Source organism: Artemia sp. Qi Xiang Cuo, chromosome 2 (assembly GCF_049724085.1).
Source record: "Artemia sp. Qi Xiang Cuo chromosome 2, ASM4972408v1, whole genome shotgun sequence".
Classification (NCBI taxonomy): Eukaryota; Metazoa; Arthropoda; class Branchiopoda; order Anostraca; family Artemiidae; genus Artemia; species Artemia sp. Qi Xiang Cuo.
The window spans coordinates 85,853,000-85,880,782 of NC_142795.1; the positions used below are offsets into that span (position 1 = coordinate 85,853,000).

At 36.8% G+C, this 27,783-nt stretch overlaps 2 protein-coding genes across 7 annotated transcripts in view; one reads left to right on the forward strand and one right to left on the reverse strand.

The window, feature by feature from the left end:
- The window catches only part of LOC148955734 (uncharacterized), a 122,904-nt gene extending 117,379 nt beyond the window's left edge, over positions 1-5,525 (reverse strand). Inside the window, exon 1 of the mRNA XM_089103829.1 lies at positions 5,435-5,525. The gene's annotated coding sequence lies outside the window, so the exon portion shown is untranslated. The remainder of the gene's footprint in view (positions 1-5,434) is intronic.
- Positions 870-27,664, forward strand: LOC148955736 (uncharacterized). Of its 6 annotated transcripts, XM_089103877.1 has the most exons (3): positions 885-1,010; positions 24,862-25,011; positions 26,161-27,664. In XM_089103877.1, the coding sequence occupies exon 3, from the start codon at positions 26,348-26,350 to the stop codon at positions 27,416-27,418; it is 1,071 nt and encodes a 356-aa protein (XP_088960003.1). In that variant the 5' UTR covers positions 885-1,010; positions 24,862-25,011; positions 26,161-26,347; the 3' UTR covers positions 27,419-27,664. The 6 variants fall into 6 exon arrangements, with proteins under 6 accessions (XP_088959977.1, XP_088960003.1, XP_088959994.1 ...); XM_089103851.1 differs by lacking the exon at positions 24,862-25,011 and having other exon boundaries at positions 870-1,010; XM_089103868.1 differs by lacking the exons at positions 885-1,010; positions 24,862-25,011 and adding an exon at positions 1,023-1,095.
- Positions 27,665-27,783: the final 119 nt, after the last annotated feature.

Consider the following 27,783-nt stretch of genomic DNA (forward strand, 5'->3'; position numbering starts at 1 on the left):
AATCACTTCCAAACATGTTTGATGTGTCAAAAATGAATGAGAAGGTTGCAAGTGGTGTTTTTCTTCCTCACCTGAAAATTGCAATGGGCGAGAGATTATTTAATAATTTATCTATAATGTCTGCTGAGTAAAATGCCATAATCATGGCATTAGAACACCTTAAGAAAAACCAACCTTTGATTGAAAATTCGAATTATATTATCATCTATTCTGACATTTTATCAAGCCTAGAGTTGCTGGCCTCATCTCCTCAATATAAGTTGGAAATTGCCACTTATCATTGTCACAGTATTATTGATAATCTTGCTTCAAGTGGCATAAAAACTTACTTTCAGTACATTCCTAGCCACTCTGGCATAAGTGGTAATCATCAGGTTGATGAAATAGCAAAAAATGCTATAAATATTGACCAGCCAAGTGGGAGACCAATCCCAATTAGAGATATTTACCGATCGAGGCTATCAGATATTAATTTTAATAAGATTAATCCTATCCTTTCCCCCTTTCCCAATAAGTATCTTTCTAAAATTTATCATAGAATTCGTTCTGGAACAAATGGACTAAATTTCCTTGCATTCTCATATAAGCTTTCTAATTCAAGTGGTTCAATTCCCCTGTCCCCTCTTTGCAGGCATTGTAATATGAATAATGAAACAATTGACCATTGCCTATTTGAATGTAATATGCTGACGTCTGCACAACATCCCTTGCTTTGTAAACTGTTAAAATACTTCAAACACCACAAAATCCCACTATCAGCCAAGAGCCTAGCCAACTATACCTGCACACAGAGCATAGGAATCGACATCTATCATATTATATTTGAACTCCTAGAGTCGAAAGATCTGCTGAAAGATATCCGAATATATCTAATAAATATGAGGCAATCAGGCCAGTAGCTTTGTAGCCCACAGAGTGAAGCAAAAGGAAAAGGGCTGAATAGTTTTGCTGAAAAGCCCGCCTGCTGTTAAATAAAAGAAGAAAATTTTTTAGAGAAACACAGCCTTGTGGTAATATAACTAGATGGTCACACCTGGAGCAAAAATCTTAGACATAGGCCTCAGTTAAAATGCCAGTCTAGAACCAGCTGGCAAAGTAGCCTACAGTTTGACATTAAGCAAATATGATTTGACTTAGGCCCTAGTCTAGTAGGATTCAAGAAACATTTACAAATTCCATATTAGGAACTTGAAAGCTATCATTGTGACTATGCAGATCTATAGCTCTTGGTAAAATTCTACTTTAGCTACTTTTGACTATCTTAGAAAGGGGTTAGGTTAGGAAAATGAAAGTTTCAGGGATGGGTCTACAGGCTAAGTAGTATGGGTAAATTTTTACCAAATCATATTATTGACTTACGACTAAAGTGATTATACAACTTGATGCCTTTTTTTTATGCTGTTTACAAATATAATAATCATTTTTGTTGGAAATGAATTTTAGCCCCACTCCTATATATACCAATTCAGGGTATATATTTGCACATTAGGGGGTGGGGGGAAAGTTTAATCTTACCTCTCATTTACATCAGAAATAAAATTTATCCCTCACCCCCCTAATGTGTAAATATATACCCTGAATTGGTATAAATAGGGGTGGGAGTAAAATTCATTTCTGACAAAAATCATTATTATATTTGTAAAGAGCATAAAAAAGGCATCAAATGGTATATTTACTATATCCATAAGTAAGTAATATGATTTGGTAGAAATTTATCAAAGTATGTCCTGGGAAGGTATTTTGAAGTACCTACTTCCACTCCTTCTCCCTCTAGAGGGTCCTGAAATTTGCCTACATAACAGGTCTATACTGATCAAAATTTTGACAAAAAAACATTTTAGTCTACCTTAATTTTCAGTTATCAGTTTCTTTTTCTCTTGCTTTAGCTCAGAAAATGCAATTTCAGTTATTTGAACTTAATTTTAAGCCATATCAATGTTTTATTTCTAAAATTTAGGATATGTATTTGCATATCTTTAAAACCTTATAAATTGGGATTGAGCAAATTTGTGAAGCTGAAAACAATTCTGTTGTGCTTCATTTAAGCAGAAGATCTATTTTGCAAGGTTTCCACTTCTATAACTCAAAGATTTTTAAAGGTCAGGATCCTCTAGCAAGAGAAGGAGTGGAGGTAGGCACTTCAAAATACCTTCCTGGGACATACTTTAGCCTGTAGACCCATCCCTGAAAGTTTGATTTTCCTAACCTAACCCAGTTATAAGATAGTCAAAAGTAGCTAAAGTAGAATTTTACCCATGGCAAAATTCTACTTTAGCTACTTTTTGCTATCTTGGAAAGGGTGCTCTACCCTGTGACTATTGGAAAAAATTACTTTATAAGCTTATATAGAATGGTACTATTCAATCTCCTTATAATTAAAAACATTTTAGTCTCATCTTGTTGGAAAACTTGGCCTGTCTGTATAAGAGAAATCTATATTTGCCAACTAGTTGACAATAATGTTGCCCCAGCAAAACTTTCCTTTTCCAACTAGTTGACTAATAACTTCTCCTAAGCAAAATTTAATTTTTTCCAACTAGTTTACTAATAGCTTCTCCCCAGCAAGACTTAATTTTGCCAACTAGCTGGAAACAAACATTGCTCCAGAAAACAATTCATTTTTCCACTAGTTGACTAATAACTTTTCCCCAGCAAAATTTAATTTTTCAACTAGTTGACTAATAACTTCTCCCAAGCAACACTTAAATTTGCTAACTAGTTGACAATAAATGTTGCACCAGCAAAACTTTCATTTTCCAACTAGTTGACTAATAATTTCTCCCCAGCAAAACTTAATTTTTCCAACTAGATTACTAATAATGGTACTTTCACATTATCTGGGCTTCTTGGCTTAATCACTATACTGAAGGCAATGATAAAACCTGTTTTTGACATGATAGCTGCTGTAGACTATGCAATGATAGTGGGGTTTGTATTCCATATAAGATATTAAACTGTGTTTTTTGGATTTTAGGGGGGGGGGAAGGTTCCTAGGTTAGGTTGGTATTTTTGCATTATCTGGGCCTCTTGGCTTAATCACTATAGAGAAGGCAATGATAAAACCCTATTTTGATGTGATAATTGCTGTAGACTAGGTAATGATAGCATGGTTTGCATTGCATATAAGATATTAAACTGTGGTTTTTTGGATTTTAGGGGGGAGGGGAATGTACCTAGGTTAGGTTACGTATTTAATATATGCAATGCTTTACCCCCCCCCCCCACCCTCCTGCCCCTAATGTGCAAATATATAGCCCAAATTTGTTTCTAAACTATTATATATTCATCTTATTTTATTTCATTAGCATTAACCAAACTAGACTTTTTATAGAGGCCCGGATAATGCAAAAGTACCCTAATAACTTTTCCTCAGAAAACAATTCATTTCCCAACTAGTAACTTCTCCCCTCCCAGGAAGTTTTCATTTCCTTTAAATCTTTCTTTATGACATCTTCTTACCCCAGACAAGGACAACCTGCTTTCCTTTTTGCCCTAGACAGTTGGCCAAAAAGGAAAATCTTTAGCAATTTGTCATCCTTCATCTGCAGAATGTGCTGTAACCATCTCAACTTTTCTCTTGTTATACACTTAGAAAACAGGATTGAACCACATTTTTAGTACAGCCTACTGGTTGAAATATGGTCAGTCAGCCAGGTACCTAGAACAATCTGTAGGCAATTTCTATGGAAAATATCTAGCAAATTGTCATCCACTTTTTGGAATTTTATTTTTATATATATTGATGGGATCATCAGGGATAAAGGGTTGCTTTGTTGTCAGGATAACAACTAATATATTGAAAAACAGCATGAAATGTTTGTTTCCAGCTAGTTGGCAAAATTAAGTCTTGCTGGGGAGAAGCTATTAGTCAACTAGTTGGAAGGCAAAATTTTACTTTAGCTACTTTTTGCTATCTTGGAAAGGGTACTCTACCCTTTGACTATTGGAAAAAATTACTTTATAAGCTTATATAGAATGGTACTATCCAATCTCATTATAATTAAAACATTTTAGTCATCTTGTTGGAAAATTTGGCCCCTCTGTATAGGAGAAATCTATATTTGCCAACTAGTTGACAATAAATATTGCCCCAGCAAAACTTTCCTTTTCCAACTAGTTGACTAATAACTTCTCCCTGGAAAAACATAATTTTTCCAACTAGTTGACTAATAGCTTCTCCCCAGCAACACTTAATTTTGCCAATTAGCTGGAAACAAACATTTCTCCAGAAAACAATTCATTTTTCCACTAGTTGACTAATAACTTCTCCCCAGCAAAATTTAATTTTTCAACTAGTTGACTAATAACTTCTCCCAAGCAACATTTAAATTTGCTAACAAGTTGACAATAAATGTTGCCCCAGCAAAACTTAATTTTTCCAACTAGTTTACTAATAACAGTACTTTCACATTATCTGGGCCTGTTGGCTTAATCACTATAGAGAAGGCAATAATAAAACTCTATTTTGACATGATAATTGCTATAGACTAGGCAATGATAGCGTGGTTTGCATTGCATATAAGATATTAAACTGTGGTTTTTTGGATTTTAGGGGAGGGGGAAACATACCTAGGTTTGGTTTTGTATTTAATATATGCAATGCTTTAGCCCCCACCCTCCTACCCCTAATGTGCAAATATATAGCCCAAATTTGTTTCTAAACTATTATATATTCATCCTATATTATTTTATTTCATTAGCATTAACCAAACTTGACTTTTTAGAGAGGCCTGGATAATGCAAAAGTACCCTAATAACTTCTCCCCAGAAAACAATTCATTTTCCAACTAGTAACTTCTCCCCTCCCAGGAAGTTTTAATTTCCTTTAAATCTTTCTTTATGACATCTTCTTACCCCAGACAAGGACAACCTGCTTTCCTTTTAGCCCTAGATAGTTGGTCAAAAAGGAAAATCTTTAGCAATTTGTCATTCTTCATCTGCAGAATGTGCCCCAACCATCTCAACCTTTCTTTCATTATAGCCCTAGAAAGCAGGATTGAACCACATTTTTTGTACTGCCTATAGTTTGATATATGGTCAGTCAGCCAGGTACCCAGAACAATGTGTAGGCAATTTCTATGGAAAACATCTATCAAATTGTCATCCACTTTTTGGAATTTTATTTTATTTTTGTATATATTGATGGGATCATCAGGGAGCAAGGGTTGCTTTATTGTCAGGATAACAACTAATATATTGAAAAAGAGCATGAAATATAAACATTATTAATTATATTTTATTAGTCTACCATGTTTTTTGAGAACTGCTGCTAAACTGAAATTTTACCATTATTTTGAAATTTGACTAATTTACCCTTCTATTCTTAAAGATGTGTGCAATCGAAGTTTCAAGTAGCCCAGTCTATAATAAATAGACCAGAGTGAAAGCCTGTTGAATAAGGGGATTCCACTCTTTGACTATTAGGAAAAATTACTTTATAAGCTTATATGGAATGTTACTGTCCAATCTCCTTTTAACATCATTTTTTTTAAATCCTAAAAAGAGCTTATTGCAGATTTCCCTCTCAATCACTAGGACTATCTGTCTTGGCTTTTTCTACATTTAGCCATGTCTTTGATTGAGAGGTAACAAGAAATGTGAGTGATTGAGTGGGAAATGAGAAAACTCTCATTCAAGAAATATACTGCCCACCAATACCTTCTTTCCTAGGAATTTTTGACAACATTATTTCTGAAATATTCAGAAGTAATTATGAAATTATCCTTTTAGGAGACATTAATATTGACCTGTTAAAAACTTCACTTACAACTTCTTATGACTTTTTATCCTCTGCTTTAACCTTTAATATGTTTCCATTTTTGACACATCTGCCGTATTAATTGACAGCATTTTTTCAACTTTAATGCCTAATTTGAGCTTTGTTATCATATCTGAACATTTCTGACTACTTTCAATGTATTGTACATTATTCAATCTCTGACCTACCTTCAGTTCCTTCCACTCCTTTTAATTTACCAGTCCATTACCAACAGCATCAACTTGAACAGTTTAAATTTCAGTTGTCTGACACCTCCTGGGAGTTTCTCACTGATCCAAATTGGTCTGTTGATAGTCTTTCCAATCAATTCTTCGATCTGGTCAAACAGGCCTTTGTTCATAGTTGCTGTGTAACTTCAGCTGCTAAAAGCTCCAGGTGTTCAGTTCCTCATGCCCCTTGGATGACTTCAGCTCTTCTTAAGAGTACTAAATGAAAGACTTACTTGTGGAAGGCCTTCAAGTCCTCTAACTCTCATCATCATCTTGAAAGATATAAAAAACATAGAGATTTATTGAATTCCTTAATTTGCAAAGCCAGGTATATTTATTACTCCCAGATGTTCTCTAAATGACAAAAACCTGGCAACTTATAAACACAGATCTTCATCTCAATTCTAAAAGAAATAACTTGCCAAATAAATTAATGTCTAAGGGGGTAGACGTGACTAATAGTAAGATCATAATGGATGAATTTTGCTCTTACTTTGCATCCATAGGAAAATCAATTTCTGAACATATTTTGGGTAGTGCTTCTTCTACCAGTGACTTTAGAAAGTACCTCAGTCCTTCTTGTCAAAAATCGATGGCTTTGGATCTGGTTTCCAAGTTTGAAGTACAGAGAATTGTCTCTGAGCTAATAGAATCTTCCTCTTGTGGACCTGACCAAATTCCTGCCAAGGCTTTAAAGTTTATTCTACCCTCTTTTCTATCTCCTGTCACCATCCTTGGTAACTTATCATTTTGAGTGGAACTTTTCCTAGTGTCCTAAAATCTGCCAGATTAGTTGTTCTCCATAAGGGTGGTTCTAGAGATGATCCTTCTAATTACCAACCAAGTTCACTTTTATCAGCCTTTAGTAAAACTTTTGAAAAATGTATGTGCTCTAGACTTCTGTCGTTTCTTGATAAAAAAAAAAAACAATTTTTCCATTACAATCAGTTTGGTTTTCACCCTAAGCACTCAACAGAACATGCTTGCATAGCCATGCTGAAGTTTATTCACAAGGCAATTGATGAGGGTAGCATTCCAGCTGCAATTTTCCTTGATGTCCAAAAAGTCTTTGACAGCATATCATATACTATCCTACTCTCAAAAATGGAGCACATAGGGATACTGAAAATCAGTTATCATTGGTTTGAAACTTATTTATCCGGAAGGTCTGTCAGTATTGACCCCAAGCTTCAAGATCAATTCTGTGTTGATTTTGGTGTCCCTCAAGGGTCTATCCTAGGACCTGTTTTATTCCTTATATTCATCAATGATCTTTTTATTGTTGTATCCGAAAAAAAACTAAATGAAGTTGCTGTTGTATTTGTGATCCCAATTTTGTTCCACCTAGTGATGTAGCTCAAGATCCAGTGCTATTTGCCTTTGCAGATGATAGTACTCTTGTGTGTTCAGAAATTAAAGATTCTTCTCTTATCAAGAAGTCAAAAAAAGGTACCAAAGAATATCACTAACAAAAAAACACAAACAAAAAAAAAGAAAAAAACACATCAAACAAATTACAAAGATGAGAAACAAAAACTCAATTATGCACTGCACTGCAGATATGTTACATGTTTCACTTTTTAAACTCTCAAGTACTGAATAAACATAAGCAATATGAGCATCATTGCATCAAGTTGCAATTGGTAAAAAATTAAACCAAATAATCATCAGTGAATTAAAAATATACTGTAGATAATCATATCAGCTAGTCTAAATATGACAAGAGATGGTAAAACAATTAAGCGACCCTTTTGTATGATGGTCTTGAATTCAGATCACTCTCAACAAATGGTTCATTTACTCTGATATGCATAAATATCAGAAACATGGAAATTATTCAATCACAGATTTTTTCACTTCATTACATAAAACAAAATGCTTAAAAGAACGGATAATAAATAAAAAGTTAAATTAATAGTAATATAAGTAATATATTATCAAAGAAAAGTTGACACCAAGACTGAGAATAACCAGCGTCACTTAAATTGGACTCTTATGAAAAGAGACTATATCATCAATCAATTTAAAATTGCAACAATTACAATGCTAACACAATTTCAGCTGACTTAATTAAATAAGCAACCGATGATAAGATCATACACTCCCATTTCCTAGATTTGAGACAGGAAAGGCTTTCCCCATTTTAAATAAGTCTGTATTTATTTATAACCCATCTACAACAAAAGGAAAACACAGACAGAGTATAAACAAAAGAAAAAAGAAAGGATGAGGCACTAGGGTGAACAAAATCAAATAGACAGCAATTCACTGCCATAGCAAACAGTACTAAGGGTGGGAAGACACTTTCTCGTTGTACTGTTTAATTTGTTCAATTATACCTGCCGTCAGGTCCACAATTTTAAAATTTTAACAAGGAGCGGATTTCTTATCCATGGCGGGAGCCGCAACAAGAACTTTGCATACTTAAAAAATGGGGATATGAGCTTTCTTTTCTCTGGCCTGGGAAATATCTCCAAAATGGGCTTAGATACAGGAAATGAGGAAGGTATTTGGCATTATAAAGTTAAGCCAGAATTAAATGGTTGAAACGGAATTTAGATGAAACTACTCCACTGTAAGAAAAAGCCAGGTGATTACAGAGATGATCAATAAGAAGGGAGCAGGTAGTTTTGAGATCCTTTCCAATTGGCAAACCTAGGTAAATACTTTTAGGCACAGGGGCTAGAGACAGTTCTCCTTGCCTCACAGACGAGACCTCTTCTTGGGGCCAGTTGAACAGAAGAATCTCTGACTTCTGCTAGTTAAATCCAAGGCCAATGTGACTGTAATTTGATTGTAGTGTGGAGAAGGTGGTGTCTGTACCTGCAACTGTGCGGCTGGGGTTCAGAATGTCATCAGCGTAGGCTATCATTGTAACGTCTATGCCACAAGCTATGCATGTTGTCTCAATAGTAGACTGTGGTTCAATAATACAGTTATTAAAGGCACAAGGAGATGTGACTAATCCTTGTCAAGCGCCCTTTTTTTGCTGGGACTACAGGCTTCTCTTGGTAGGACAGCATCACCTCTGTTGTATATTCAGTGAGGGCTCAACCATGGCCAGGAATTAGGAGTTCAGCCTGTAGGTGGTCGTATATGTCTTTAATGGGTAGTAGGATGTCCTTTTGTACACCTCTCTTTTCCATATCCAGAATGAGTTGGTCATGGAGAAGTGAGTTGTAGGGAAGGTGGACGTCATGTAGACCTATAACAATGGACTCCTTTGATTCATCAGCGTCAATTAAGACTGAAGTCATAGTAGAAATGGCGTGGCCACAACCAAGACCCTTCTGGAACCTAAACTGGGAAGGGGAAGTCCAGCATTTTTCCTGGATTTCATCAATAACCAAAAGTTCTAAGACTTTGCAAAGTGTTGGTGCCACTGTGATTTGTCTTGAATGAAGCACATTTCAAATAACTTTTTCCTTTCTTTGGGACTGGCCTAAGCGACCCAATACTGAATGCCGATGGTACGAGTCCAGTGGTGAATATCATCAGAAAGAGAAGAGTTAGGTGTCCCATGAAAGTCGGTCTGCAATGGCTAAGGTGAAGGGTGGATACATGGTCAATGCCAGCCGACTTCTTCTTTTTCAACCTTTGGATTGTGGACGGCACCTATGATTGGGTAGCTAGGAAATCTGTATCTGGAATTCATGAGAGAAGGGATGAAAGCTTTTCTTCAACAGAAATGTTAAGATCCTATTTTGGGGCTGAAAACTCATCAAGGTAATAGTTTATCCATGTTAAAGATGGGATGAGCTAGAGCTAACAATATGGTCTAGATTGGATGTAGAACCAGATTGGTGGATATACCAAAAGTCCTAGTGTTTCTGGTGAATAGTAAAGGGGTTCTCAAGTATCTCTGTTAGAATGCAACACCAATTGTTTTGGGCACTACTATCAACTTCATAATTACAGTTAAAGTCACCCACGATTATGCACTCAAGGGACTTGCGCTCGGCTTTCTTAAGGCAACGGGCTAGTTTGGCTAGATTTGTCGTCATGGTAATAAGTTGGAAGGTACACATTTGTAACTAGCAGGTCATCTAGTCTAGTTGCAAGAAAATTGTCACTGTTATCATATACTTAGCATGCGAGACGATTCTAACCAACGTGGCAATACCGCCAGACCAAAGGCCCCGCGGAGATGAACGTTTTGCAGGCACGGAGAACACAGAGTAGGACGGCAAGAGATTTAGTAGGTTTAGGCCAGCTTCTGTGATGAAATGTTCTTGCATGCATTTCACATTCTATTTATTCACAAACTGGTCAACCACAAGATACTGCTCAGAAAAATTTCCGCTTACATTCCAAAAGAGTAGTGAAATGTTATAGATTTCGTTATTCAGCATGTTAATAAGTTGCCTTTTGCTGGTTTTCCGGACACTTCACGCTCTTGCAGGTATGACCCGCTTTCTTGCACAAAACACAAAACATAGCATGAGTACACTTTTCTGCATTTTTATTTTTGGAGATGTGGTCAGACGCGCCACATCTGGAGCAGAGAGTGCCATTGGTGCACTCAGCAGCTAGGTGACCTTGGTTGTGGCATGAGTAGCAACGACGGGGCAAGAAACAGAAATCTTCAGTGGGCAGTTTTTCGTAATAGATCTTCACAGAGTCCTTAAGAAATTTATCCAAATCCTATCAACTGCTGAAAAATACCTTGAACATACGGAAACTGTCAAGCGGTTCAGACTTCGTAGCTCTGAGGATCAGTGTAGTTAGCTCATCTGCTGATACGTCAGAAGGGACTCGTTTCACTACACCAATATAGTTAGGGCTCTTTATGGCAGCAAAAATCTGCGGCTGGTTAGTCTTGATTGACTCAACAATGGTTTCAGCTGTTTCTTTTGAATGAACCGCTAGTTACCAGTCCAATTTGACTTTCTGTAATTCAGATGTCACTAGTATCCGCACTTACCGAATCTACGAATCTCTTCCTAGCACACAGGGTATCAATTGACTCAGGCATATTTTTTAGGACAATTGGATAGGAGGGCTTATCAGGCTGATTTGAAGCACTTGGCCATTTGATGGGTGTGTTGGCATTAATAGCAAAATGGTTCTTGATAACTTGAGACAATATATTCACCTTAATAGCTATGGTTGCTGCAGTAGCTTCACTAGTAGCTGGGACAGAGCAGGGAGAATCAATAACAAAGGTTGGCAATTTGGTCTTCTTGACCTGAGCTTCACGAATCCTTTCTTCTTCTATTTAACAGCAGGCGGGCTTTTCAGTGATACTATCTAGCCCTTTTCCTTTTGCTTCACTCTGTGGGCTACAGAGCTACTGGCTTGATTGCCTCATGATTATTAGATATTTTCAGATATCATTCAGTCGATCTTTCGACTCTAGGAGTTCAATTATGAGTTGATAGATGTCGATTTCTATGCTCTGTGTGCAGGTATAGTTGGCTAGGCTCTTGGCTGATAGTGAGATTTTGTGGTGTTTGAAGCATTTTAACAGTTTGCAAAGCAAGGTATGTTGTGCAGACGTCAGCATATTACATTCGAATAGGCAATGGTCAATTGTTTCATTATTCATATTACAATGCCTACAAAGAGGGGACAGGGGGATGAACCACTTGAATTAGAAAACTTATACGAGAATGCAAGAAAATTTAGTCCATTTGTTCCAGAACGAATTCTATGATAAATTTTAGAAAGATACTTATTGGGAAAGGGGGAAAGGATAGGATTAATCTTATTAAAAATAATATCTGATAGCCTCCATCGGTAAATATCTCTAATCGGGATTGGTCTCCCACTTGGCTGGTCAATATTTATAGTATTTTTTGCTATTTCATCAACCTGATGATTACCACTTATGCCAGAGTGGCTAGGAATATACTGAAAATAAGTTCTTATGCCACTTGAAGCAAGTTTATCTATAATACTGAGACAAAGATAAGCGTCAATGTCCAACTTATATAATGAGGAGCTGAGGCCAGCAACTCAATGCTGGATAAAGAGTCTGAATATACAATAGTGTTATTTGAATTTGCAATCAAAGGTTGGTTTTCCTTAATGTGCTCTAATGCCATGATTATGGCATTTAACTCAGCAGACATTATAAATAAATTATTATATAATCTCTCGCCCATTGCAATTTTCAGATGAGGAAGGAAAACACCACTTGCTACCTTCTCATTCATTTTTGACCCATCAACAAATATTTGGAAGTGATTTTTATATGTGATTGTATTAAGTTCTGCAAATTTTTTTCAGGATAAAAGCAATGGGGGTTAAATCTTTATTCCACTTTGAGAAATCAGTATTTATTATGGGAATTGACCTATTCCATGGAGGGTATTGGGGGAAAGTGGGTGCAATAGACTTTGCTGGTAGAGGGAACTTCTTCTGAATGCTGGCATACTCATCTGCAATGCCTGTATGCATGGCTGGATTTCTTAACCAATTATGTAGGGTGTGTGAGCTATTTGATTAAATTTTTGTAAGATGTTTTATTAAGAGAAACCAACGCCTCTCTCTTATTGTTGTTAATCCACTCTCCATAAGCAGAAACTTGGTGCTTGTGGGTTTCCTCAGACCAAATATGAGGCGTATTATATCATTTTGTGTTGTTTCAATTTTTTGCATCTGGGTCTTTGCACATGCACCATATACGATGAGCCCATAGTCAATATGGGGTCTTATATGTGATTTATAAAACTGGAGTAAGGTTTTCCCCTTACAACCCCAGGGTGTGGAAAGAAGTCTTTTTAGTATATTTGTTTTTCTATAGCATTTTTTTATTGTGTTTGAAATGTGGAGGTAAAAATTAAGTTTTTGGTCAAGCATGAGACTTAAGTAATTAATATGATTATCTTCTGGAATAGTTGTTTTATTTAGAGTTAGTTTTGCATTTACATTGTTTTGCTTCCGGTGAAATTGGATTATTTTTGACTTGGTAGGTGCAATGGGTAAATCTGAATGTTGAGAGAATTTTTCAAATTGGAAGTGACTTTTGCAGATTTGACTGTGCTATCTCAAAGGTGTTGCCAGATGACCGTAGCACCAGATCGTCAGCATACTGTAGATTCGTATGGGGTAGGTTCATTTCCCAGAGATATAGGGCAAACAGGAGGCAACTAAGGACTGCTCCCTGAGGTAGGCCTTTGGTTGTTGTCTTTTGGGGTGAAAGGCTGAACCAACACAAAAAATGAAAATTTACACTTTTATGAAGGATTTTATAAAAGATACTAGCTTAGGGGGTGGTCCAATGGATGCAAGCTTGTTTAAAATGATTTAATGGTTCACATTGTCATATGGCCCTTCAAAATCTAGGAAAGCTGCAACTAGGACATTATTTTTTGAGAATGATTCATTTATTGCATTTGTTAGCAAAATGAAAGCATCTGTTGAGGAGTGGTGTTTCCTGAATCCAGTTTGAGTGTGGGATCATATTGTTATTTTTCAACAAACCAGAGGAGTCTGTGATAGATCATTTTCTCCATTATTTTCCCCATCACAGGAGTAATCATTATGGGCCTATAGGACTCAGGGTTCTCTTTGGGTTTAATTTTTTTAGGATTGGTAGGAGGGACAAACATTTCCATATATTGGGGAACATAGAATATGCCCAAGCGTGATTATAACAATTTAGCAGTTCTTGTTTGTATGAAGGAGTGAGATTCTTTATCCATGTAGGGTGTATATTGTCATAGCTGCCGCTAGTTTTGGTCCTAATATGATGTATTGCATTATTCATTTCCTGGATTGAAAATGGACTACTTATGTACTCGGATCCTGGGCGTGGTTGGTAACTTGGGTTCATAGGAATTAGGGACCTTTTGCTTTGATTATTTGATGTTAGCTTATTAACAAAAAGGGTTGCAAATAGTTTAGCTTTTTCATTATCATTATCATAAAGGTTATTATTTTGTATAAGCTCATACTGGAGTGGGTTGGGGGAAGTCTTCTTCCCACAGATATCGCTTATGACTTTATGTATAATTGGCTCATATGTTTCTCTGGAGAGATTATTTGCAAAATTATTCCAGTAATTATACTTAGCATCTATTATAGTCCTTTTTAGATTAGATTCTCCTTGTAATTTCTTAAAATATGTAGTAGGTGATGGTGTTTTTATGAATTCTGTCCTAGCTGCCTTTTTTATTCTCCATTGATTTTGGCACTCATTTGTCCACCATGCTTTAGGAATGTGTTTAGGGTATGTTTTCTTAGGTGTAGTCCTGGGGATAGCATGATTAGCTGTATTTATTAGTAAAGATGTCAATACTTCAGCATGTGTGTCATCTGTTGTGTTTGAAATGTATGAATTTTGGGTGAAACTTGTGATTTCATCATTTAGCTTATTTTGGAACATAGACCAATTTGCTTTTGTGTTGATATATTTGGAGGTATGTGGTAGAGTTTCTGCAGGTTCATTTAGGGAGCACATTATAACAAAGTGGTCAGTACATAGACTATCAATTTTATTTATATAAATTTTTTTCCAAATATTTAATGACACAATTTGTTGGTCAATTTTGGAGAATCTGCCACTTTTGGGGTTGAAATAAGTATTCAGGTTTAGAGGGGTAGCAACAGCTAATTCGTTATTATTTGAAGTCATATACTCAATCAATTTACCAGCTTTATTTGCTGGTTTATTCCCCCACAAAAGGCTGTTTGCATTGAAATCTCCACAAATAATGATATTTTTTAACATATTAGAATTATTTATATAATTAAAGAAATCCATGGTATCTGTAGTTTGGCCATTAGGGTTATAAAAGCTTATTATGTAGGTTTTTATATTATTCAACCAAACACTGATACCAATTGCATCAACATCATTAGCAAAATCTGGAAAATTGATGCAACAGAATTTTATATTATTTTTAACTAATAGAGCTACTCCACCTCCTTTTCTCTCTGATGATCTATCCTTTCTCAGGATAGTATATCCCAGGGACTTAATTTGTTGATTTTGGGTTAAATGAGTTTCCTGGAGGCAAGCAATATTAATGGAATTATTATTCATAAAAGATATTAGTTAATTTAGCTTATTTTCTGTGGGTGATCTTATGTTCCATTGGAGTATTGATATTTGTTGTGTTGTTGATTTATTTTTCATATGACTGTGTATCAATGTTCAGCTTTGTTAACAGTAAAGCAAGATCTTTTTTTTGCTTGAATGAGCATATCATCAGGGATGTAGATTTTTGCCAATCCTGCAATGATTTTTGTTTTCTTTAGTTGATGTATGTTCATGGCCTGAACTGCATTACAGTTTAGAATGAATAAGCATATATTTGGGGATTGCATTTTTGGTTGTCCATCCTGTTTGTCAGTTAAGGGATTAATTCCTGGTAGTGTTTCTGGTTTGTTTCTTCTTGGGAGGGGGGACAGGCTGACTTCATCTCACCAGACAAGGAGGCTTGTTGACGTGGTGATTCCTTCTGATAGGGATGTGAGCTAGGGGGTTTAGAAGATGGTGTTTTATACGGGGTACTTGATGCATTGGGGGTTTTGGTTGGTTTTATTACTGGCTTTATTTGGTAATTTTGGGCAGCATTTGCTTCCATTGCTGCAAAGGGGTATGGGATGGCCTTCTCTGTTGCTATTTGGAGTGTTAGAGCTCTTTTCTTATATGCAGGGCATAGTGATTTATTTGTAGGTTCATGTGGGCCTTTGCAATTGATACATGTAGGCTGAGTGTTGTTGCAAGTTGTCAACTCTTTAGGATGGTATGCTTTACAGTTACTGCACTCTAGGAGAATTTCATTGTATTTGTTTGTTGTGTGTCCCAGTTTGAGACACTTCTGACACTGGATAGGCTTAGGTTTGTATTCCTTGTGTGGTTTGATTTGCCCAAATAGTAATAACTTTTCTGGGATATTAATTTTTTCCTTCAGTGTAAATAAGAAGGATCTACTTGTTTTTTAGCCATTAAAGTTAGGTTTTCCAAGTTGGGTAACATCATCAACTGGTATTGTGTTGCCAGCCCTATCTGAGAGCCCTTCTTTTAACTCCTGAATGGATATTTCTGGGGGAACATTATAAACTACTATTTTTGTTGGTGATTGTTTTGGGTTCCATTTAGATGCATTAATTGGGGTATTCAGAAGGGATTTTAAGGTTAATTATTTTGTCTGCTGATTTCTGATCTTGGACAGCTATTAGCAGAGATCCATCACGGTGAATATTAAGAGAGAACATTGATTTTATCAATTTGAAAATTGCAACTCTTATTGCAGTAATCTTTTTTATTCCAAAGGGGGTAGTAGGAGAAATTTTAAGGTAAATTCCTAAGTTTTGGGAGGGAGGATCTTGGGCAGGGAGGGGGGAAATGCTTTTGATTGGGGAGATTTTTTTCCTTTTTTTAGAGCTTCTAGAAAGGACCTCTTGAAGCCCATTATCATCATTTATAGTGACATTATCCCCTACACTGATCATTGTCCTATTCTCAGAATTGGAGGCATCATTTGAACTTTGAGATAGTGAGCTTGACCAGCCAAAATGGGTATCAGTTTCACTGGTAGTTGGGGTGGGATCTGGGGGGACTTTTTTTTTGAGGACTTCTAAGCATTGCCTATTGGAAAAAGCTTTAAACTAAAACAAAACTAAAACAAGAAGAGATAATACAATGATATCAAACCGTCTGCACTATACTATGGGGAAGAGAAACACCACAGTATAGCCCTGAGGATGATTTGAGCAGGATTGGTTCGGTACAGCTGCTGATTAATGGATATAATATTTCACAAGAAAATTTATTTTAAATTTCTTAATGTTCTTAAATGTTCTGCCATAAAAAAAAAAAAAAAAAAAAATATGAATCCATCTGCAAATGTCTGTAAAATTCTCTTCATCTTTTGCGTGAATTTTACAGCGTGTTCTAAACTGTATTAGTTGATGGAGTGATTCTTCGGCTTTCAGAATTTCTTCTGGTGTGAAAAAGCCGACGCCTGTATCACCTATTCCCTCCAGTTTTTCTCCTATTTCCATACTACGGCTCACGAAGTTCAACACAGCATTCAAGAATATTTGTCCTCCATTTCCGTCAACATCCCGAAAACAACACGGTACTGTCGACGCACCTTATTATTATAATAATAATAATAATCAGTCAAGGTCAAGTATTCATGAAGTTAATGCCTCTTATTTTCCCAGAGAATTATGTGTTGAAAAAATAGGTTTTGGGTTATATTGACTGACAGGCTGTGTGATTGAACTATTTGTACCATTTCCTTTGGATTGGATTATTTCATTCGGATAATTAGAAGGCGTTTATTGGAAAGTAAGGGGGACTTAAAAAAGCCCCACTTGCGGGTAAGTCTTTGTTTTGCGACTTTACATTGAGATTTGATTACGCTTGGACCTACGATGGCTGAAAGTGAAAAAATTATTTTGAATCCGTTACTGAATTGTGTTACGACAGTACTTACAGATGGAATAAAATTGGACTGTATCGTAAAAGCGTGTGTTGCTTTCTATACACAGGAAGATGTTATAAAGGCAAAGCAAATCCTTCATACTGAGTTGAATATTACGAATCGTCTTGTGACCTACTCTAAAGATGAAGACACTATCATTGAAATGTGCAAACTTCTAGTAGCAGCTGCGAAAAATAATGTCAGCATGCCAAAATTTGTCATATTTAACCCCTGCTCGGTTCTGGTCATCAGAGATGCAGTGAATGCAACAGGTACTGCCAAAGTAAATGAACTCTCTTGGAAGCTTAATAGTTTTTAGCTACCCCGTCTGCTCCAGCCATCAGTATTTTCACAAGAAGTCATAGTGCACCTGAAACGTCCAAGCCCAAAGATCCTTCCTATTCTGTTGTCTTGAAAAATCCCTCCAAGGAACTCAATGGCCCAAATGACTGGAAAGCTTTCATAGACAGTTTCTGTGAGAATGCTAATGACATTAGCGAACTTCGCAAATCTGCAAACGAATTGAAGCTTGTGGTCAGGTCAAAAGCTGCAGCAGCGAAAATCTTTGAGAAAGCAAAACCTTCCCAGCCCGATCTCAAAATTTCTGTTGGAGAACCCCTGCACATAGCTGTGCTTCGAAGTGTCCCTGAGGATATAAACTGTGAGGACTAAAAAATTTAATCCTGAATAGTACGAAGACTGAACAATGCGGAAAATCCTGTTCTTTCAAAGTGTATTTTGACACTATCAGTGAGCTCCAACAATTTCTGAGTGTTTCGGTGATTATTGGCTAAGAGCGTCTACCTGCTGATCCGTTTAAGTTCTTGCCAAGACGATGCTATAACTGTCACAAAAATGGTCACCTTGCTTCCCAGTGTACGGCTGAACCTGTATGCTCTAGATGTGCCTCAAATGAACATCGTTCTATGCGGGATGAACCATGCAGACAGCCAACATTCTGCGTTGAATGCAAAATCGGCAGTCACACGTGTTACAGTGTAAAACGTCCCTCAAACAGTAATCCACAAAAGAAATGACATCTGAAGCTTCTGCAGTTATATGCTTATTGTGGAACATTAATGCCTCGTTCGCGAATAAAATTCCGATCTTAGATGTTGTATTTGAGCAAAATGAAGTTGTCTGTTTACAAGAACATTTCGTCACAAGCCGCAGTAAAAGTATTCTTAGTTTTAATAGTTTAGTATCGGTTTATTCAGTTTCAGCGAAGCAGCTAAGTGGAAAAGGGCGACCCTCCGGTAGTATTGCCATTTTCGTTCGTTCGACTCTAAGATCTAGTGTATTTGAAGTCAATGATAATTTTCTAGCGATTCATGTTGAGGGCTGTGTCTTTATTAACGTATATTTGCCTACAAATTACCATGATGAGCGTTCGGAGCGTGCTTTTACTTATTCTAGTGATAAACTCGGCCAGTGTATTAACCATATTAGATCCTTAAGCCTTCAATGCATATTAGTTGGTGACTTCAGTTGCGATTTGAATGAACTGCTCTTATCTAGGTCTTTGCGTTCTATGTTGTTGCTTAGTATTTTTGGAGACCAGTTTGATCTCAAGCAAAGATTTAAATTTTACACACGTACACACCTCAATGTCTACATCAGATTTCGATCACGTCGTTGCGTCAGCAAATCTCAGGATTTCGCCTGTCAAGGTTGTGCTTGATTTTCAGCTATCGGATCACTTACCAATACAGTTCTCAGCCGAGATTCCTTGACACAGCTCAGATACACAAACGCAAACAACTTCGAAAACACCTCCTAGGTCTTGCCGTGATTGGCGTAAAATTAACCCTGTTTTATTTCTTGAAGAAGCCACCAGAGTCCTTCGTAAGATCTTTGTCCCTTTTCATCTTCTCTCTAGATTAAGCGCTCTTTCAAAGAAGAAAACACATCTAGCAGTCGTAATATATTGCGCATAAATTGGTCCGGTTCTTGGCTGTACTGAAAAAGCTGCCGTCCCTCTGAGCAGACCCCGTAATCCAACCCTTCCTGGTTTGTCTGAAAATCCGAATTTAGTGGATACCCATTCTAAGTCTAAATTTTGGCTTCAACTTTGGATTTCTTGTGGATGACCCCGTTCGGGGGTAGTCAATTCAACCCGTCGGCTCACAAAAAGAAAGTTCGCAAAGGAGCTAGAAGCTCACAAAAAAAAGATGATTGGTATTGAATCTGCAAGGGCCAAAATTAATCCTTCTCTCCTTTGGCGTTTTCTGTCCTCTAAAAGCGATGAGTCTTTGTCCGCATCTGCTATCCCTGATTTTGAATGGTACACATACTATGGGTCAGAATTTTTGCCTCCTGGCCCAGTCCTCAATGAAAGATACGAAGCTGAGTTGGACGACTGCTTAGATAATTGTTCTCAGGGTGATTGTGTTGTAACAAAGGGAGCTGTATGCAAGGCCATCTCTCGCCTAAAGCCTAAACAATCTTTTGGGATTGATAAGATCAGCGCACTCTATTTAAAAAGTGGTGGGCCTGCTCTCATTAGTCACCTCACTCTCCTGATGCAGATTATCCTCATTCAGGGTATTGTCCCAACCACTTTCTCAATTGGAGATCTTATGCCAGTTCCTAAAAAAGGGAAAACTACCATGCAATGCTCCTCTTTCCGTCCAATCACGATTGCTACTTGTCTTTGCAAGTTATTTGAACTTTTATTTGTAGATGAGTTTGAGAAACTGTTGCAGTCCTCCAAGACAGTTCGGTTTCCAACGCGGTATTGGTTGTGCTGAAGCGCTCTATGTCGTTGCATATGCACTCCTGGATGCACACAAATAAGGAGAAAGCCCAGCGATCGGTGGCTTAGACCTACAGAGAGCGTTTTATTCATTGATTCATGCGCTTATGTTGCTAAACTCAGCTAAAAGAGGAGTGAACTCAAATATCATTCGGGCTTTCCGTTATCTTTACTCTCGCGTTCGCGTGCAACTCAAGCTCTCTCCCGATATAGGCCTTCCGCCAGCCCCACGGTCAGCTTTGATACCAGTCCGTAAAGGTGCCCATCAGGGGGCAGTTTTATCCCCCAATTTCTTCAACAAGTACATTATTGAGCCTCAAGACAGCTGTCCTTCATCATGCATTCTCAGTTCCATTGACATCTCCCTAGTATGCTATGCTGATGACACGCCGAATCTCAGCCTGACGCTTAACCGCCTTTCAGAAATATTCTCATGTCTGCAGTCCAATTACGAGAAAGTCGGTCTGAGATTTAACTCCCAAAAGTCGGAAGTCTTGCTTTACAATTCAAAGAATGACCCTCCCACTAATGTCACACTAGGTGATTGCTCAGTAAAACCAGTTGATAAAATAGTATATCTGGGGCTGCCAATAGGTACCTCATTACAGCATACCCGCTCCCTCCTGATCTCACATCTTGAACGGTGGATTTCCAGCTCCTATGCTTTTATCGTTAAATCCACTCTGAGATTTAACCGTCCACTACAGACAAGTATTTACAATGTTACCACTCTGTCGCATATATCACATGTGACCCCTCTTTTAAATTTATTGGCAGACTGTGAAAAGTTTAAAATCCGCTCTTTATTTTTCTATTTTGACTAGTACTAAATAAAATTCCCACCATGGACAAGCAATGTTTTTTGATTCGGCGCTTCAACCTAGCGGACCCAAATCTAACTGTTGAGACACTTATTAGCCGGCAAAAAACAAAACCAGCAATTCTATAGCACGAGTGGACAAGATTGCTTGTTTAATTTTCCCTCTTCTGTTTTTTCAGAAGTTGTCCTTGCTGCTATTTTCGAAGAATTTGTTGTTTCTATTGTTATTTTGAGTATGTTATCTTTATGTTTCCTCTTTTCGTACTATTTTGTATACTATTTAAGAAGTTGTTGCTTTTATTGTTATTTTTTAGTATGTTTTCTTTTTGTTTCCTCTTTTTGCACTATTTTGTATACTCTTTCATTGTATATTTACTGTATACGACGGGTTTTCAATATATTATTATTATTAAAGGTTTAAATTTGCTTAAAGATTTGCCTAATAAAATCTTCTATTGGCAACCTCCAATCGGCAAAACTGAGATAAAATAATTGTTCCCAGGGGAAATCACAGCGGTCAAAATGGGCTCTGGAGGATTCTGTCCAGTATTTTTATACGACCACCCGTTCCATAAAAACCGTATATGCCCCGGGGCATAGCTTGCAACCCTTGTCCATGGGCTCTGGGTGATTGTGTCCACCCTAAAGACATTGTGATATGATTTTTGGGTTAATGGTAACATAATGGCTATCTTTTATTTGAATGTGTTTCTGGGAAAGAGGTTGTCAGGGAGGGGAGGGGGGCTAGTTGTTCTCCATCATGTTTGACTCTTAAAAGGGAACCAAACTATAGATTTCCAATCAAATGAACCTCTTCTGAAGATCACACGACCACGCTTTCCATAACAAACCTTATAAGCCCCTGGGGCATTACTGCAACCCTTACTCCCAGACTCTAGGGGATTCTGTCAACCCCAAAGGCCTTATTATGTGATCTTTGGACTATTTTTGAACAAATAGCGATCTCAAAATTTCTGTCGGATACATTTTTGGAAAATACGACGCGAGGGTGGCTGCCCTCTGATCACTTTTACTCTTAAAATGGGCGCTAGAACGTCTGATTTCCAATCCAATAAGCCCACTCTAGAGTTATAACGACCACCCTTTCCTTAAAAACCGTATATGCTCTCACGGCTTAACTTACAACCCTAGCGCTGAGGGCTGTGTGTGGGGGGGTGTCTCATCCTTAAATACATGATTTCCTGACCTTTCAATCACGCTGAACAAAATGGTTATCTCAACGTTTTTATTAGATGTGTTTTGGGAATTGATAGGCTTAAGAAGGGGGGGGGGGCTTGTTACCTTTTCAATTTCCAATCGATTGAGCCTTTTTCGAAGTTTCTACGACAACAAATGGCCATCTCAAAATTTCTTACGGAGATGTATTTCGAGAAAATATGGCATGGGGGGTATCCTCCCTCCAATCACTGAATCTTAACAATGGCACTAGAACTTATCCAATGCGCCCCAATCAATAGAACGTACCAATTCAATGAGCCCCCTCCGAAGTTTATACGACCGCTCTTTCTATAAAAAAAAACTTATATGCCCCCAGGGCATAACTTACAATCCTTGCCCTGAGGGCTGTCGGGGGGGGGAGGTCATCCTTAAAGACATAATTTCCGGACCTAACTATGCTGAATTGAGTGGCTATCTCAAAATTTTGATTGGATGTATTTGGGGGAATGGTGGGCGTGGGAAGGAGTTTAGTTGCCCTCCAATCACTTTTGACTATTAAAAAGGGCTCTAGCCCTTTCAATTTTACAATCGAATGAGCCCTTTTAGAAGTTTCTACGACAGTCCCTTCGATGCGAAGTGCCCTGGTCTTGCCTATGTCGAAGTGCCCTGATGCTGCCTATGACTGCTATTCGTTTTGAGTTGAATTTATTTATTGAGGATGATTAGTGGTGGTTTTTCGATTGGAGGATTATATGATTTTATTTCTGCAATTTTTTGATTTAATGGAGCTCTTTACTCTTTTTTTTGAAAAACTTGTTTTGCGGAAAAAGTTTTTATATTAATTTCTGTTCGTTTGTTATTGACATAGTCTTTTTCATGGAAAAGAAAAAAAAAATGTTTTATATCTTCTCAATTTTTTTCTATAAGGATCCATAGTTTGGCTTGCTATTTGTATGTTGGAGAAACTTTTTCAACAATTTTTAATGCTGACACAAATTGTATTTTTTACTTTAATTTTATACCTCCTCAAGCTGACCTGAAAAATAAAACTTAATATCATTCCCAAAAGATCTACCTATGCTCTTTGACAACCTCAATCCACTTACACATTTTTATTTATATGAATTGCAAGAACAGAAGTGGTAATAGTAGTAGCCCCGAAAGTTTCAGCTTAGTAGAGGAGAGGGGGAAGTCCATCATAGGGGCAGGTCCGAATATCGGCTCTGCAAACCACATTCTTGAATTTTAAACTACGCGCCGTTTCTTTTCAGAACTTGTAAACATATACTGATCTTCTGTAAAAAAAATTTCCTATTTTTGCTTATTTTTGGCTTAATTGAGCTCTTTACTTTTTTTTAAAAAACTTGTTTTAAAAAACTAGAACTACCTGGGGATTATAAATCAATTTCTACCTCCACTCTCCTCTCGTCTCTCCTTTAGAATTAATTGTGTATTTATCTGAAGGGTCAATGAGAGCTGGGGTGTTTTTGCATTAAAATGCTCCCTTTGACGTATCTCCCTCCCTCCCTAACTACAAGACAATCAGAGAACATTAAACCCCAAAATGAGCAGAATTCATTCCGCACAGGAGGGGGACTGTCCCTTTTTCATCCACACCTCCACCTCATGGTCGAAGAAACTTTGGAGGTCATTAGATGAGAAATTGAGAGTTCTAGTACTTTTCTTATAATTCGAAAGTCATTAGAGGCTAACCAACCACGGGGAGGGGAGTAAATGTTGGTTTCCGTTATAACACTAAAACGCAGACATTTAAGAGCATATTTTCATGTACAGAAGTTTCCCAATCATAAATGGGTTAATCTTGCAGCAAACTTTAATCGGTTGGCGTAAAAGGGAAACTGTGGATTATGCTAGCAACGGTTAATCTGTATTGATACAATTGAGACTAAATGTGCATTGAAAAAATAAGCTACAAAAATGATATACGAGTTATACTAAAGGGTAGAACCGAGTTAGTATCCTGATTCTAAATATATGGATCCCGAAATATATCTAAAACGTTTTTCACTGGCAAGTGCTTGGTACCTTCTCTATTCAAATGAGTAGATTTAGGCCTACTGTCTTGCATGCCACAATGCATAATAAAATGTAGTGTACGAGAGGAGTAAATTGTATCTATTTTCATAGAATCAGAACACCTCTAATTCCTAGTATCGCCATTTCTTTTTCCATAAACTTTGTTTTTGGAGAGAGGATTTCATTTTTATCAAAGACCAATATTCACAAATAAAATCCTATCAAACAGACCTACCACGTGAAAATTTATTCAGAAAAAAAAACGTTTTTATTGCTGAAATTTTGATGTGCTGCGGCAAAAAAATTAAAAAATATGCTTACCTTCTTCTCGAAATCACGAACGTTAATGTGTCAATCAAATTTATTTTTCGCTACAAGGTGATATATAAATTGTTCATTTAAGGTTTTTTTTAGAATCTTAAATGGAATGTGCTAAATAGTTAAATGGAAAACGGGAGATTAAGTTTTATGGCCTGTCATCAGTGCCTGAAAAAAAATTGTGGAATATTACAATATTGTAATATCTTAATGTTACTTAAACATGTGTAATATACTGGTAAGTCATCCTGTCCCAAGTTTTTTCTTTGGATTAGTTTCTAGCTCAATGATATGGAGCTATCACTTCCATATTCTAGAAACCATGTGTAACCTTTTCTTCTTTTTTTTGTAGTTTATTTTTGAAACTTCCTTTTCAGCACAAGCGAGATCGACCTTGACAGTTTGATGTTCGAATCTCAAGTTTTGTAGGGAACTCAAAAGGAGCTACTTAAGGTTCTTCCAGATTGTTCGAGACTGCCTCTTCACAAATGATATCTGACCAAACGCTTTGAGGTCCTGCTTTTCAGGTATCTAAAATGAAACCTGAATTCGAATTGGTGTCGAATGAGCTAGAATGTCCTATAAAAGTTTAACTCGTTGATGACATGTTGGTGCACACTTCTGGAACAAATAGAGCTCATGGAGGAGAAATTAAAGAAGACTTAGAGGACGGAGAAAAAATTCAGACTGGAGAAAATAGAGATTTGAAACCGTTAATTTTTTTAATTCTTTTTATTGTCTTGTTTTGGTAAGATCAGTGCCATCATAGGGAGGTGTTGGACACTGTAGAAACAACTTTTCAATGGTTCCCACACGTTGACATTTTATGGCCCAAATTCCTAAAGTTTGGCAATTTTTTGGATCATGACTTCATATTAGTTGGCGAGGACAATAGATTTTTAAATATACAATCGAATGAACTCTCTTGTAATAATTTAAGACTAGTGACCGGATGGTCGCCTTTGTGGCCGTCTTTCTGTCGAGAGGTTAGAAATTCCACAACTTATCGATGATTGGTTTAGGGTTCTTGTGCATATTGAAAGTCATTGCATAATTTCTATTGAGACCTCAATCTTATTTGTTTCAGTTTTATTTCCTATTTCTAGAATTATACAAGTTTTCATATGTTAATAGCTTTTGATGAGTAACTTTAAACTTTATACAGTTTGAATATACAAAATACTCTCAAATAATAGATTTTGTTGTTGCATACATTTTAGTCAAAATCACCTCTTTAAATAATAACTGTATTCGTTAAATCACAAATGACGTTCTGGCCTTTAGAAGGCTTGGGACGTAAAGGCGTGTCTTATTTACGGTAATTTCTGTTTTATAAGTTATCTTCATCTTTCACTGTAATTTTTATTAGTCTTTAGTCTCGTTGGTAGTAATTTTTGTTTGGTATAACTTTTAATTATTATGTCACTTTATTTCTTGTCCTCCTTAATTTAGTATATTTTCTTTGAAAACTTCTTCTTTTTTAATTCTTTTTCATTGATCTGAAGAAAAGGGAGCTATGCAAAATTTTAAAGGGAAATAAGAGTCAACAAACTTTGTCTTTATTTGTATTGATGATGGATCAATTTTTGAAGTGTTTTCCGGTCGCCCCTGAATTAACAATCCTGCTATGACAGGGTTTTACTAATGTACTGTACTAATTTTCGTTTACCTTTCAGATTGGCAGCTGTTGGCGCCTGTTTGCAAGAAACTCACCCGTTGCCTAACACTAACGTAAATGTTTCTCCCAAGTTATCTGACAGGAATGAATCTGCCGTTTTTCAGTAACGTATAGCCCGTTGTCTTAGGAATTGTCAATGTCCTGAAGCTATTTCAGCCATAAATCCTTCTTTAAAGCCATAATTCATGCGTGATTATCAGAAACGGCTACGCAGCGACGATACGCAGCCTAGTTTGCATGAATGCTTATTCGATTCCAGCGTTGGTAACACTTCTGTAGAAGGTAACTCAAGTGCTTGTTTAGGCCCATTTCATTTCACTTCACCTTTCAGCATAGAGTCCTCTAACATGACTCCAAATTTTTATCAGTGCTTAAGCGTTTCTATGACGGAGGAAAGGAGTAAGGAGGTTAATATGGAACATTTTAAAGCTGATATGAATGATGAAACACATTTTATTACTAAGACTTCTCCTAAAAAAACATCCTTTAGCATTCCAGAGAAAAATAAAAAAGTTCTGCAGCTAGAAAAAAGGAAGGAAAAGCATCCTCTTAGAGAAAGGTGTAAATGTCGTGAGTTTGTAACTAAGTGTAGTTTGATCACAGAGCCTCAAAGAGTAGCCATTCATAACGAATTTTGGCAAAGTGACTTGATTGGGAGAAGGAGCTTCTTTGAAGCAACGGTTACACCTCAAGGAATTAAACGAAGGCGAAAGAAAAAAAAAACTAATACAATAGGTGAAGAACAAACTCTTGAAAGTGAGAAGGAAAGAATGAGAAACGTAACTTATCTTTATCATCTTCCTTTGTCCTTATATGACAGTCCAGTTCCAGTTTGCAAAAAGATGTTTCTCTCTACTTTGGGGCTGTCAAATGACAGCTCTCTTGCAAAATTTTTCAGAGCAAAGGCAACTGACCCTATGTCTTTAAATTATTTGTTAGATCCAAGAGGTGGTGATCGAAGAAGTAATAATGGCAAATTGAAAGCCATAATAGATCATATTAACGGATACAATCTAATTACACTGGACTGTTGTCTTCGTAATGGGAATAACGCTCGGTACCTGCCAAAAGAATTGACAGTTTCATCCATGTTCACTGCTTTCAAAGAAAAATATCCAGATTGTAAAGTCTGTATTCAAACCTTTCGCAAAATTGTGAAGACTGTAGTAGTCTTTTCTCGATTACCTACCAGTGATATTTGTGACTTTTGCGACACACAGAACAATGATGAAAAAATAAACCCTGAAGAGTTGTAAGTCAAGAAGAATCACAACAAAAGGTATACGCAACTTAAGCACTTTTTAGGCAGAAAATACTTCAAGCAGTCTGCCAAATAAACTTTCGGGTTGTCTAAAGATACCTTAATGTGTGCTGTGACATATTCCTTATTGGTAGGGTGGTAATTTCTCTGTTAATGATATACTGATTCTTAAAATAAAGTGTATATATCCTAAATGGTAACTTCGATCGCATTTTTTGTTAGGGGAGCAGAGTTAGCAATTCATGATAATGTAGGTTAGACACACAAGGATTATTCAAAATCTAAAGGCATTTTCTTTTATAGATTATCCCTCAATGAGAATAAAAAAACGGCATTTCTTGAAATCTAAATGAGCAACTG